Here is a 13,680-nt window from a genome sequence, read left to right as displayed (position 1 = left end):
ATACTGAAATGGAAGTTAGGCTAGAACCTGTTGCCCTGACTTGGTGGATCATTACACACAGGAAGTATTTCCTTTTGTTTTGCATGTAAAAACATCCAGTCATGTGAATCTCCAGCTGCAATCTGGCTCTTTTGGTTATGAGCCACATGCTTTTTTGAGAATTAGACATACTAGTCATCTTGTATGTATTTAGATTTTTGTTCTTTCACATTGATAAATGTCCCTTCTGCCAGTGTATATTATATTTCTGCATATGGGGTTCTTGTTCTATAGAAATTATCCCTACTTTTAAGTGCCACCTTTTTAATCAGATACCAGTTTGCTCTGGCATTAGAGATTCAGTCACCCTCCTTTAAGGCCTTGTGAGGCTGCCATTTTATTTTTTTAAAAAAGATTGTACCGTTTGTTCCATTTTTGTCTGAATGAGTTTTCTTTTGTCTTGCACTCCTTTAGGTTGACCAGAGAGTCTTCAAGGACTTGATGAGTGAGAAACTCCCTCGGCTGCATGCCCACTTTGAGCAATACAGAGTGGACTACTCGCTCATCACCTTCAACTGGTTCCTTGTTGTGTTTGTAGACAGTGTGGTCAGCGACATACTCTTCAAGATATGGGACTCTTTTTTGTACGAGGGGCCAAAGGTACATGGCATAACCCTGAATGTTTCCTGATGTTTGTAGAACCTATGGGTAAAGCTGAGCTGAGATGCCACCCAGTGGGATGTTCTCCTGCCAAACATTAGTGAAATGAATAGGAGCTGTGCAATAGCTCAGTTGTCCCATTCATTTCCATGTGCCTTGGTTGTGCCCTGTGTCTTTTATGACTGCTGATGAAACAATTGCTTGAGGAAAGAAATTGAATTGCTGGCAATGTTCAGACTAAGCTATGATTTAGCACATGGGTAGGCAAACTAAGGCCCAGGGGCCGGATCTGGCCCAGTCGCCTTCTAAATCCGGCCCGTGGATGGTCTGGGAATCAGCATGTTTTTACATGAGTAGAATGTGTGCTTTTATTTAAAATGCATCTCTGGGTTATTTGTGGGGCAAAGGAATTCGTTCATTCCCCCCCCCCAATATAGTCCAGTCCCCCACAAGGTCTGAGGGACCGGCCCCCTGCTGAAAAGTTTGCTGACTCCTGATTTAGCATAATGTGAATGAGTCTTAAACTTGTCAGTTCCCTCCTCCAGTACAGCCATGAGGAGATAGGAAGTTTTGGTTTCTGTTTTAACTAACTGCAGTTTAATGTTATGGCTGCACCCTGGCCAGCTGTGTCCAGTCAACTATGACTTATTGAAACCATCTTCAAACCTTGGTTTATGATGTTGACTTGTTTCAATATAATGTAGTTTCGGATTAATCACTGTTTAGGGTTCAGACATAATGCTAAACTGCAGCCAAGCCAGGGGAAGGGGAGGGGAGGAGAGGAGAGGAGAGGAGAGGAGAGGAAGGGGAATGAATGAACAGCCTGAGTCTCGTTCACAATAGTTGAGTGTTATGTCCAAACCAGACTATTTAGTGTTAATGTTTTCTGAAGACTATCTTTCATACTGCTTAGAGAATTTGATAGGATGAACTAAATTTACCTCTGGAAGGATATTGACAAATAGTTTTGTGTGAATTCCATGAGACTCTGTTGTTGCACTATAATTAAACATCTCACCAATCTCTGCTTTCCTTGTGAAAACCAGGGTTTTAGTCCTTGTGCCTTGAATGCATGTGGGCAGTGGCTCATGGAGTTTCTGAAGCCAACAGAGTGGGAAGCGAGACTAACCATAATTTTCTAGTAGTTGAGGGGATGAGGCTTTTGTGGCCTACATAGTTTGTGATCTCTTCCATGCAGTTAACTGAAGTGGCAGGGAATTTTAAACACTGCTCATTCTCTTGTAACCTGATGTTTGTCAAACATTTAGGTAATGTTCCGGTTTGCTTTGGCGCTCTTTAAATACAAAGAGGAGGAAATCTTAAAACAGCAAGACTCGATGTCCATATTCAAGTACCTCAGATACTTCACTCGCACAGTCCTTGATGCTAGGTAAGGGCCTTTTTGGAAGTTGGAAACTGCTTGCTTAGAAAGAATATCTATGTTCTGTTTTGGTTTTATTTAAGTCTCTGACTTGACCTTCATTCCATGAGCTCAAATTAAAACAATTTAGTGTAAAGTTTTCTGTGCTGCCTAACTTTCCAAAGAAACTCAAGGCAACTAACAAATTGGTAACAAAATAGTATAAAACAAACAATAATTCTCATTTGAAGCCCTATAATTCAACCGAACATTAACAAACTGAAAACAAACAACAATTCCAGAACAGCCATCAAAATTGATTCATTTGATTTGATTTGTTTTGTTGTGTTTCTATGCTGCTTTTTATTCAAATGATTCCCAAAGCAGCTTATAAACAATAAATAGCAATAATATCACAAATCCAGCATAAATAATGTAAAACAATTAACAAATAATCAATAAAACAATTACAACCTATAAAATACTCTTAGCAAAGCAGCAACTAAAAAATAAGCTGGCATTGACCGGCTGGATGAAGAGGAGTGGTGGGAAGCACCAGCTGGGGAACCCACAAGGGAAGAAGACCCAGAGCCAGGGGATTGTTGGTGGGATGACCATGAGTGGTCAGAGGGAGAAGACTGGGTGGAGGAGGTGTCAGAAGCTGAAGAGGTAACAGGGTTTAGTGAGCAGGAAGAGGCTGGGGCAGAGAGCAGTCCAGAATCAGAGGCAGAAGTGGAGGCTAGAAGGTAGGGGGCAAAGGGCAGAGATCAGGCCTATCGGCTGAGACCAGCTCCCCTCCCTTCATATCTCCCAGAACCTGAAGAGTTATGAAGAGGGCAGAGCAAAGACAGACAAGGAGAAGAAGTCTCAGGTTGCTTCAGAAGAACCTGGGGGAGGAGGAGGCTTAGAGAGCAGTGGGAAGGCAAAGACCTTCAATCCTTGCAACTGCCTCATTGGGGCAAGACCTACTGGGAAGTGTATTACCAGCTGCCTAGCCTAGTTCTTAGAGCAAGGTGCAGGCAATAGGTTATATTCAATCACAGCAGATGGAAAACCAATAGACCACCGGGTAAAGAAGAAGGCAGTTTATTAATTGATAAATAATAATATGACACTATAAGCTAGACTCTAAGCACAAATACAAACAGTTATAGAGACAGATAAAGATAAATAATCATATAAGCTCAACTGCATGCCCTGCCAGCTGCTAAGAGACTGCTGCTAACCCTTCAGGCTGGTGGGCAGGTCACACACCCAGGTGGTAAGTGAGCTGGTCCCTGCACTGCTGATTCTTCAGTCCGTCTTCAGTTTGCCTTCAGTTCATCTCCCTCTGGTTCCTCGGTTCTTCAGTGCTTCTTCTGGAACTCCCTCCTTTGCTGAGATGGGTAGCATTTATAGACACTGGACAGGTTCAATAGCTGGCTGTGCAGGTGCTCTTAATGATGTACATTTTCCTTCCTTCATATTTTCGGGGGGGGGGGAACCAAGTTCATGTCTGGGTGTCAGCTTCATGGCTGGGTTGAGGTAGGCCTGTCGCACAGTTGACTCCTTTCCTTATCAGGCCAGCTGGCTAGCCTCTGGTTGATGCCAACTTCTAATTATGCAAGTAGATTTATAGTCTTCTTCATTATATTGATAGATTTATAGTGGCATCTAGTGCTAAGTGCTCATTATAAATTGTATATCAGAAGCCCTCATTATATAGACTGATATATAGCAAAGCTGCATTGGAAGCAAGCACACCACCTAGCGATTGCTTTCTGCCACTGCCACATCATTACAGATAGATATATAAAGAGTTAGTGCTGCAATTACCTCGAGATCAGGAGATACCACTTACGGGCATTGTTTCAGAAATACAGGAAGAGTTGCTGTGCTCACTAGGCCTGAGCTGTTTTGCTGCTTCTTTGAATAAAGAGTTAACTTTACTGACACCTGGTGAGTTATTGCTTTTTAAAAAATATATATATTATTAAGGAGTTTCTTGTTTTACAGAAGTACTGGTGAGTTATTGCTGACCGGCTCCCAGTTCCCACTTTGACATAAGCTAAACATCACAATTACAGCAGATGTCATATTAACACATTATAGACAGCATTTATAATCTATAAAACAATATTAACCCAAAAGGAACCCCAAAGCTAGCAAATTAAACAGGTATCTGGCTGGCTACCTAAAAAACCCAGACTCTTACAACTACCTAAAGCAGTATAATGATGGGGCCTGACATGCCTTGCTTTTCCACAGATGGGTGCCACAACAGGAAAAGGCCTTAAGGAAAAAGAGGGGGGAAATTTAGGTCTAATTTGAACAACCTGGGCTTTAAAAAGCTTTAAATTAGCATTTATATTAAACTATAAGCAGGCAAAAGGAAATGTAAACAGTATTTATTTTCATTCTTCTCCATCCTTCTACAGTTGTACCTTGGTTGTCAAATGCCCTGGAACTCATATGGTTTGGTTCCTGAATGTTGCAAACCTGGAAGTAACTATTCCGGTTTGCAAACTAATTTTGGAAGCCAAATGTCCCACAGGGCTTCCATGCCTTCTGGTTGGCTGCAGGAGCTTCCTGCAGCCAATCAGAAGCTGCGATTTGGTTTTTAAATGTTTTGGAAGTTGAACAGACTTTCAGAATGGATTCTGTTCGACTTCCAAGGTACGACTGTATTCTACAGCTGACAGGACAGCTTATAAATACAATTAAAACCTTAAAAGCAGCATTAAATAGATAAATCCAACATTATTAAATGCTTAGTTAGGTGATAAGTGTTCCACTCACCTGGGGCTGGGAAGACATAAGATTTGGCAGTGGGGAGAACATTCCACAGACGGTGCCATGACCAAACAGGCTCTGTCTCTTATTTTCACCCCCTGTGGGGGCACTTGGAGAAGGACTTCAGAAAATCATTTGAACATTAGGCAATGTTGGAAGTAGCGCATTGTTGATGTTGGGAGTAGATGTTTGGAGTAGTGCATTGTGACCCCAGTGAAAAGGGATACATTCCTAGTCACTTCTTGAAGGTACATGTCTGATTATGTCCTGATAATTCTGGCAAGTGGAGTGGTGAGTGTTTAAAAGGCAACTCAACACAGGAATAGCTTGGTCCCAGATTCCCCCCCCCCCCCGGAAGTGACACCTCAGGTTTTTGTTTTTCATCAGAAACAGATGAATTGCCTTCTCGTCTTCTCAGGAGACTTTCAGCCAACTTACATTGCATCATGTTCTTTCTTGTTTTGCAATGTACAGGCCCAGGTACTTGAGGTTGCTAACCACTAAGCAGTCCAACAAGATCTCAAAAAATCCAGTGATAGTCGTGTTCCTAAGTTGTAGGTGTCAAGCTCAATAAATGTGCTATGTTTGTTCCTGAAGGCCAGGGTTTAGAAACCTGACCTGACTTTTGCATTGTTGACCTAGCAAAGTTCTCTGGAAACCTCCCATTCCCAATTAAAGCAGTCAGTCCTTTTCAAGCACTATCTATGGTGTTGGAATACAGCACCCCCTGGCTGAGTAAATTCAACTAGCTACAGCCAAACTTCTGAACTCTTCATAGACTTGATGTCATTGTTTATGCTGTTCCTGCCTCTACTATGTGGACCCCAATCATACATTACAGTACTAACACAAATACAAAACTTTTACTATAATACAGACACTAGCCGTGCCCATTTTACACACAAAGTAGTATGAGTTTTTTAAGATTTTTGTGATGTGTAAGTAATGGGAGAATTATGGAGAAATGCTGCAGGAGCTCATCTTCCTGATTTAGGTGTATTTAGGTTCATTGAGTACAGTGAAGTTACACTGAAACAGCAATAAGTTTTTTCTAGGCAGAGATAGATAGAATATTTTCTTTGTTCACAAAAGTACATGCCTTGTTTCTTTTTTCAAGTTGTAGTTCTTTGTTTGTTTTTTACCTTTGAAAATGATGTATATTTCTAGGCAGATTTTGAGGGGGAAATAAGCATCCACTTCCTCTCTGCCATGACAGATGAAATGTTTCATCATAAACAAAGGAGACAGAATGATGAGAAACAGCTGGAACCTGCAGCACTGCTTGAGTAGACCAAGCATGGCTTCATACTTCTCAGAAACATGAGACTTCCTCTCTTTGTAAACTGCATCTACACTTGGAGCTGCAGCTAATTTCTGCAAGCTGGGAGCATTTGAGCAATTTTGAATTTGCAAATTGTGTGTCCAGTTAAATTTAGGACTGTGAGAGAGGTTTTTGTTTTGTTTAGCAAAGCTACCCAAGTAGGTTTGTGGGCTTGCACTGAATGATACATATTTGAGGTCAACAGACTTCTAACTTGCAGAATCAGCTTTGTGGGAGTCAGAAATCCTTGCTAATCTACTGCAGATCACTCCCAATCTACTTTATGCCACCTATGATTTAACTAGACAAACTTAGGCAGCGGGGGGGGGGGGAAATCATCTCTTTTGCACACTCCTTCCACATCTTTAGTGGGTTTACACTTCGTTGCCCTTTAGAAAGGGTTCTGTGTACCTTTTCAGCTCCATGAGAAGCAGAAACTTTAAGACCTCATCTATTCCGTATTGTTTCAATATGTGGGAAAGGTGAGGCTCTCCTCCTACAGTCTAGCCCAGTGTTTCTCAACCTTTTCCCAACCATGGCCACATTCCAACCTTGTTTCCTTCCTATGCCAGGCTCCCCCATCCCTGGTTATCATTTGTTCATGTGTTTTGTGCTCTTGATCTTAAGAGAAGAGTTTTGGGAGTGTCTTGCAACTGCTGAAATCTGTTTGGGACTGAACTTTGGAGGATTACACAACAAACCCTTTTTAAAGGAATGTGGTTAGTCATCTGCATTTTCGATTTTTTTTTTTTTTTTTAATTCCAGGAAACTCATCAGTATTGCTTTTGGGGATCTGAATCCCTTTCCATTGCGCCAGATAAGAAATCGGAGGACCTACCACCTGGAGAAAGTCCGCCTGGAGCTCATGGAACTTGAAGCCATTCGGGAAGACTTCTTGCGTGAGCGGGAAACTAACCCAGATAAAAGGGACCTCATTAGTGATGATGAAGAAGATGGTTGAGGAACCCCCAGGGGCCAAGACTCTTTCTGGAACCTTGACCAAAGTTTTGTGGAGTGGCCTCTTCCTTACGGATCCAGCAAAACTAAGCAACGTCAGCTGGAAATTTGCAGGACAGATTTCCAAGTCTTTAGCATGCCGTTGCAGAAATCTCCACCCCCCACCAAAATTTCTCTTTCTGTTTACCTTTTTTGCCAGAATGTTAAAGAGCACTTTTTCTTGCACCTTGCATCTGAGCTGCCACTTTCCCCCTTCTTTGAAGGACTCATTTTTGAAGTGCCTACACATAGGAAGCAGTAGCACAAAGTCCTTAATCTTTTTAATATCCACCATCTTACACTTATTTCCCAGTTGCTTTCCCCACTCTTTCCCCTGCCCCAAAATCCATTTGGGAGAATCACTCCTCATTAGCCTTGAGTATATTGAACTAAGCTGGCATTTTTCATTTGCCAACTAGCATTGGCAGTCCATCTGTTTGTTTAAAACCAGCCCAAATATTGACAGATCTTCAGCATATCTGTGCACGTACTTCAAAACTATGAAAATGTGAAGAGGCCTCATGAGGCCAGTCAAAAGCCTTTCAGTGCTTTTGCCAGGAAGCAAAGTCCTCTGAAGACATCATTCCATTAGTCCTAGTGGCTCTGTTTTTAGCAAGAAGAATTGCTGAAGTCTGTTTTCACATAGTGCTAAGTGAGCGCCTTGAGAACTATTAATAAGGCTGCCTTGGACACTATTGGTCTATCTCTCTTTAAGAACTGGAAGGCAAGAAGTAGTTCTGCTGGAAACGTTTTCTCTGGATACTACAGGAATGAAGGAAATGGTGTTTTCTCGCTTACATGATACTCTTAAAGGCATAGGAGCCCTCTCCACGATGACAGAAGGATATGTTGTGTTTTGCCGGCACCTACCTGTTCTGGCCAGGTGAGGGTGCTCTTGCCTGATGGGCTTCCCCCTCCATGTAATCCCAATGAGCCCTTAGACCTTGGAGATTTATATTGGGAAGCATTTTTTTTTAAAAAAAATCAGTGGCAGATTGCTCAACTAAGCAAGCATGTTGGTTTCACTTAATGACCTGTGAAAGTGCTATAAATTCACCTGATTTTTCTGCCACAGAGAGGTTTGGCATAGATTAACCCTAGAAGAATCAAACAATGTGAATTGTGTATTTGCTTTCTCTTATGAAAGGTTTAATTTCTGATAATATTTAAACTTGTTTTTTTCTTTTTGCACCTCTGTACTTCTTTCTGTTGCACATTTTTAGGTGCTTGGCTCCTGTCATTTTGCTGAAACTTAACGCCAGTGAAATTACAGGTGGATTCCTTCTATTGTATTATTCTGACCTTTGCAGAAGTATGTGTTATCTTAGATACAGTTGCTGAACCTGGAGAAAATGAAGGCAGACGGTTCATTACTTTGGGGGATGGGTGTGACTGTGCTGAGACCCTCCCCTTCATCTTTCCCACACTTGATGTGCCTTTTTATTAGGCAGTATAATTCTCAAGAAAAAATGGTAGACTACAGTGGGGAGAAGGGAAAAGTAATACCCCACCTTGTCCTCATTAGAAGACACGGATATGAATGCAATAATAATAATAATTTTATTATTCATGTAAAAAAGAATTCCTTCCTTACATGCTGCCCTTCCAAAAGTTGCCATGGCCTTTTCAGCCCTGAGGATGTTTACCTTCATCCAACAAGTGGCCTGCAGTCAGGATTCCTTTCTCTGAAGAACAGTTTCCTCCCCTGCCACCTTGTAAGCTGCTCTTGACAGCAAAGGCTTAGAGATCATTTGCAGGAGTGGCGTGCAGGGAATGCGGAGAGAAAGAGCACCTCTCTACTTATTTGCAAGAATCTGTGAGCATGTTATAAAGCTTCTTTTTCCAGACTGTTGCCATCCTCTTTCTGATGGTTTCTAAAATGTACCATTAATTGACAATTTCGTTGTGAGGTTGTTGGAGCTAGGGAATATTTTGGCCATGAAATTTTCACCTGTGCTGATAGCAGTGCAAGAGTGTACCATTTTATTTCACTCTATTTCATGTAGCATGTTGGCTTGGTACTATCAGGCAACACTCTCCTTTGACGGCAGGATCAGAACCATCTGTGGGGCAAGCAAGGAAGGACACAGGAGATAGATACAGTGCAAGCTGAACAGATGGGCCTCGGAACACATTAATGCCACTTACCATTTTAAAACACATTGTACCTGAATAATACTAAGATTCCTCCGTGTAGTATTACAGGTACTGTATCTCCAATTCCTGTTGTAAGGAGTGTTGAAACCCACAGATGGAGACACTTGAATTTATGCCAGGCTGTCAGATTTTCTTAACTGTCTTCTGATAGGGCTGAAAGAGTCTCAAGCCAAATGTGAGGTAGAATATTTTTGTTTTCTTAGCACTTGCTTGTTAAAGGGGATCCATCTGTGTTCTTTGAAACTCCTAATTTGAATAGTAGTTTGGATAGTGAACACCTGACTTTTGTATGTTTGAAGAATTCTCACAAGCAACTAAACATAGGTGATGGTGGAGAGTGAAGACAGCACCCATTGTGCCAATGTTATTTTGTAGGCTGCTGCAAATCCTCCTCAGTTTTGTAGCATCTTTGAGTCTACTAGTGCCAGATTGTTAAGGATGTTCAACTAGTTAAACAGAAAAAAGGATTATTGCAAATGCTGTTATTCCCACTGCAAAGACGGTTATGTTCAGTGCACCTGCACTCACACGTGAAAGAGTTGTTGTCCCCCCCAGGGGGGGGGGTGGACCCACTTTGGAAATTGGATGAGAAGCTCCTGCTGCCTGACATTTGTATGCTGGCCTAGAAATCAAATCCGTGAGATAGACCACAGTTCTGTGAGATGATTCCAAGCCTCAGACTGTAGGCTAATATTTGAAAACCTAAGAGCAGAGTTCAACAAAGAAAGTTTGAACAACCTCCCCACCCCCCTGCCCGCCACCACCCAATATGTGCCATCTTTTTCAGGTCTCATTTACTGCAATGAGGTTTTTCTGTTACTCTTTCTTTTTTTGTAAAGAATTTCAAAATGTGTTACATATTATATATGCAAAGTATCTTATGCATGATTTCTCTTATAAGTATTGTATAATCCACACCGCTGAAGCCGTTTGTTCAAGTTTCCAAATCACAGACCAATTTTTTATTATGCTAGAGGCAGAGAGAATGGGGATCAAGCAGTACATGCCTAGCCCTGTAGGCAGATTTTCTCTATAGTTGTCAAGTGCTACTCAGTAGGCAGAAACTGATCATGCCCAGTGCCCTTAATCTAGAACAGCATTTGCCAACCTGGAGCTTTTCATGTGTGTTGGACTACAACTCACATTAGCCTCAGCCAGCACACCCATACAATGCTGGGGCTCATGAGAGTTGTAGTCCAAAACATCTAGAGGGCGCTGAGTTGGCCAGGGCTGATCTGGAGCATCTTTCGTGCAAGCCTGGCTAAAATGAATAGGAAGTGTGGATGAGCCTTCCTCTTTTGAGTGGGGCTTACATGGAACATGTTCCTAGTGGAAAGTCCCTTGTCAAACATTGAACTGAACAACTCTGTCCTCTTCCTACAGCTACACTGTAGTTGTCTTCTGCATTAGCACGATGAATTAGGCTTGTCGTTTGTCCGAGCCATTACAAACCACTACGTAGTCAATTTGACAAACACATTCATAATCATGCTTTGCTTCAGTCCCTCATGAAGAAATTTAAAAACTGGTTTCTCTTTTGGTGTTGTTAAACTTTTGTACAGCTCTTAACTCATCCCTTGGGAAGTATTATGTATTAGAAACAACCAGGGATGCGGCACAATGAATGGGTTGCATCCTTGAAATGTAACCTGGTTCTGTACTGGAAATCTTTGCCAAAAACAATAAAAATCAGTAATTTTGTAATGCTTTAGTTTGACTTTGTTGCTAAAATTGAGACTAATAGCGATTTTAAATCCTGCGTGGGTGTTCTGGAACTCTTTCCAGGGCCTTCAGGCTGGAAGGTTCTGGGGGGTAGTTACGCCTCATTTAGTACCAATAGGAGCAAAATATTACTCTGCCTGGGAAGAGCTTGGTCTGGGGAGCAGCAGTTGATGTGGCCGGTGGGAATGACAGTGGGCGGAAGACCAGCATATACATCCTTTTGGAGGAAGCCTGAGATTCTTCACACAGCCATGTTCTAGCGTTTTCTCGACCCTTCTTTCCTGTGCTGAGAGTGGGGAAGGGGAAGGAGCGGAATCAGGACTCTGTTGCAGAGCAGGAGATGCAACCCCTGCTCCTTCTCTTACCAGTGTCTGTGGCTACTCAAACTTCTCTCCTTCACTCTCACTCTCTGCCGATGACTCCTCCCTTTCCCACCAGTCTGAACCTGGTTCAGAATCCCCTTCCCCCTCAGGTTCCTCCTGCACCACTGGCTGCCACCACTCTTCCTTGTCCAGCCAGTCCCTGACATTAAACTTCTCTTCCCAGTGCCAGAATGTTACCTGCTGCCACTGAGAGGAGACTCGGGAAGGAGTGATCCAATCTAAATGCTGGTGATGGTCAGGGTGCCCAGGAAACCCTAGAGGAGTAGGGTTGCCATCTCAGTGATGGCAGTAACGTTGCCATTTTACTTCCCATCATGCTTTACACACCTTGTTTTTCAGTAGCACCAGTTAATTTGGTGCGGCTGGTGGACCATTTTAAAAGATATGCCAAGTGGGGCCTCCAGCCCAGCATTTTCTTGATGCTAAGACACTGGGATTTTGGTTCCAGCCTTCTGGTGACTTTGGAGTTTCAGGCCGAGACATTTTTCCCAGGCCTTTCACTTAGTTCTTAAAAAATTTAGTAGAACAAGACTGGCAAGACTCCTGAAGGAAGTTTTGCTAAGTTTTCATGCCACCACAAAAAAGGCCCTGAAGTGAGGGCTTATGGGAGCTTGTCCATGATACAAAGCAATAGGGTATCTATTGTTCCCAACTTTATAGAGAACAGCCCTCTCTGGTTCAAGCCCAGTTTAAGAAATGGTAGCCAACAAAGTACTTCCATTAGCACAAGGAAGTACTTTGTGGCTTAGCAACAGGTCTTCTTCCTGCACTAGGGTTTTCAGGTCAGGAGCATCCCACAGGTGGTCTCTGGTGATTCTTCCTCTGCAGTCCCTCTCACCGCTGAGCTCTAGAGACGGAGTTTACGTAATTTGGAGAGGGGAGGGAGGCAGACTTCCCAACACAAGATTCTTATGCAATAATTGCCATCACCTCCTGCCAGGCTGAAACATGCAAGCTGCACGCATAGTCTTCTAAAGAAAAAATGTGCTTTTGTTTTTAAGGCACTCTCACCAACCTGGATATTCAAGCCCTCCCTTTGCCACCCAAACCACAACTATGAAATGCAAGAATCTGGCCTTCTATGCCTCATGTCTTTGTAGATGTAACTGGATGTATTCAAGTATTTGTGTCTTAGGGTGGACATATTTTCTAAGAAAAAGTTCTCTACAAATATTAAAAAAGAAGGAAGAGCAGGAAGGGACTTAAAGTTTCCTGTCAACAATTAGCAGCACCTAGACATTCACTATTATTACTGTCTCTGGTTGTAATTTTTATATGTTGTGAGCAGCCTCATGAGAATTTTTAGGTTAAGTAGAAGCAGAGCTATGTAACTTATATGCAGAATTCAGCGTGTGTAAGGCTGGGCTGGATGAATCCCTAGCCGAAATTAAGATTGCCGGAAGAAATATCAACAACCTCAGATATGCAGATGACACAACCTTGATAGCAGAAAGTGAGAAGGAATTAAAGAACCTTTTATTGAGGGTGAAAGAGGAGAGCACAAAATATGGTCTGAAGCTCAACATCAAAAAAACGAAGATCATGGCCACTGGGCCCGTCACCACCTGCCAAACAGAAGGGGAAGAAACGGAGGCAGTGAGAGATTTTACTTTCTTGGGCTCCATGATCACTGCAGATGGTGACAGCAGCCACGAAATTAAAAGACGCCTGCTTCTTGGGAGAAAAGCAATGACAAACCTAGACAGCATCTTAAAAAGCAGAGACATCACCTTGCCAACAAAGGTCCATATAGTGAAAGCTATGGTTTTCCCAGTAGTGATGTATAGAAATGAGAGCTGGACCATAAAGAAGGCTGATCGCCAAAGAATTGATGCTTTTGAATTCTGGTGCTGGAGGAGACTCTTGAGAGTCCCATGGACTGCAAGAAGATCAAACCTATCCATTCTTAAGGAAATCAGCCCTGAGTGCTCCCTGGAAGGACAGATCCTGAAGCTGAGGCTCCAATACTTTGGCCACCTCATGAGAAGAGAAGACTCCCTGGAAAAGACCCTGATCTTGGGAAAGATGGAGGGCACAAGGAGAAGGGGACGACAGAGGACGAGATGGTTGGATAGTGTTCTCGAAGCTACCAGCATGAGTTTGACCAAACTGCAGGAGGCAGTGGAAGACAGAAGTGCCTGGCGTGCTCTGGTCCAGGGGGTCACGAAGAATCGGGCACGACTAAACAAGAAGAAGCAGAGCACAATACCATATGTAACTCACAATATACTTGAATAAAGCTGGCTGGGTTTTTTGTTTTGTTTTTAAGCTAGCTTGTTCCAGAGGACTAGTTTCTTAGCAGCAAATACAAAACAACCCCACTGTGACAA

The 13,680-nt window shown here is 42.6% G+C and overlaps 1 protein-coding gene and 1 long non-coding RNA gene across 2 annotated transcripts in view; one reads left to right on the top strand and one right to left on the bottom strand.

The window, feature by feature from the left end:
- TBC1D2B (TBC1 domain family member 2B) overlaps positions 1-10,949 on the top strand; it is a 38,437-nt gene extending 27,488 nt beyond the window's left edge. Inside the window, exons 11-13 of the mRNA XM_082198395.1 lie at positions 454-639; positions 1,908-2,029; positions 6,858-10,949. Of these exons, the coding sequence (XP_082054521.1) occupies positions 454-639; positions 1,908-2,029; positions 6,858-7,053 (504 nt within the window). The 3' untranslated portion in view covers positions 7,054-10,949. The remainder of the gene's footprint in view (positions 1-453; positions 640-1,907; positions 2,030-6,857) is intronic.
- LOC309518618 lies at positions 8,070-13,337 on the bottom strand. Its single transcript, XR_014213561.1, has 2 exons — positions 13,049-13,337; positions 8,070-12,862 (listed from the first exon to the last, which is right to left on the bottom strand). It is a non-coding gene; the product is annotated as an uncharacterized lncRNA (long non-coding RNA).
- Between the last annotated feature and the right edge of the window lie 343 nt (positions 13,338-13,680).

The sequence above is a fragment of the Podarcis vaucheri genome, assembly GCF_965113315.1.
Source record: "Podarcis vaucheri genome assembly, chromosome: 14".
NCBI classification, from domain to species: Eukaryota; Metazoa; Chordata; class Lepidosauria; order Squamata; family Lacertidae; genus Podarcis; species Podarcis vaucheri.
Note: the sequence above shows the minus strand (reverse complement) of the source record. Positions and strands in the feature narration are given on the sequence as shown.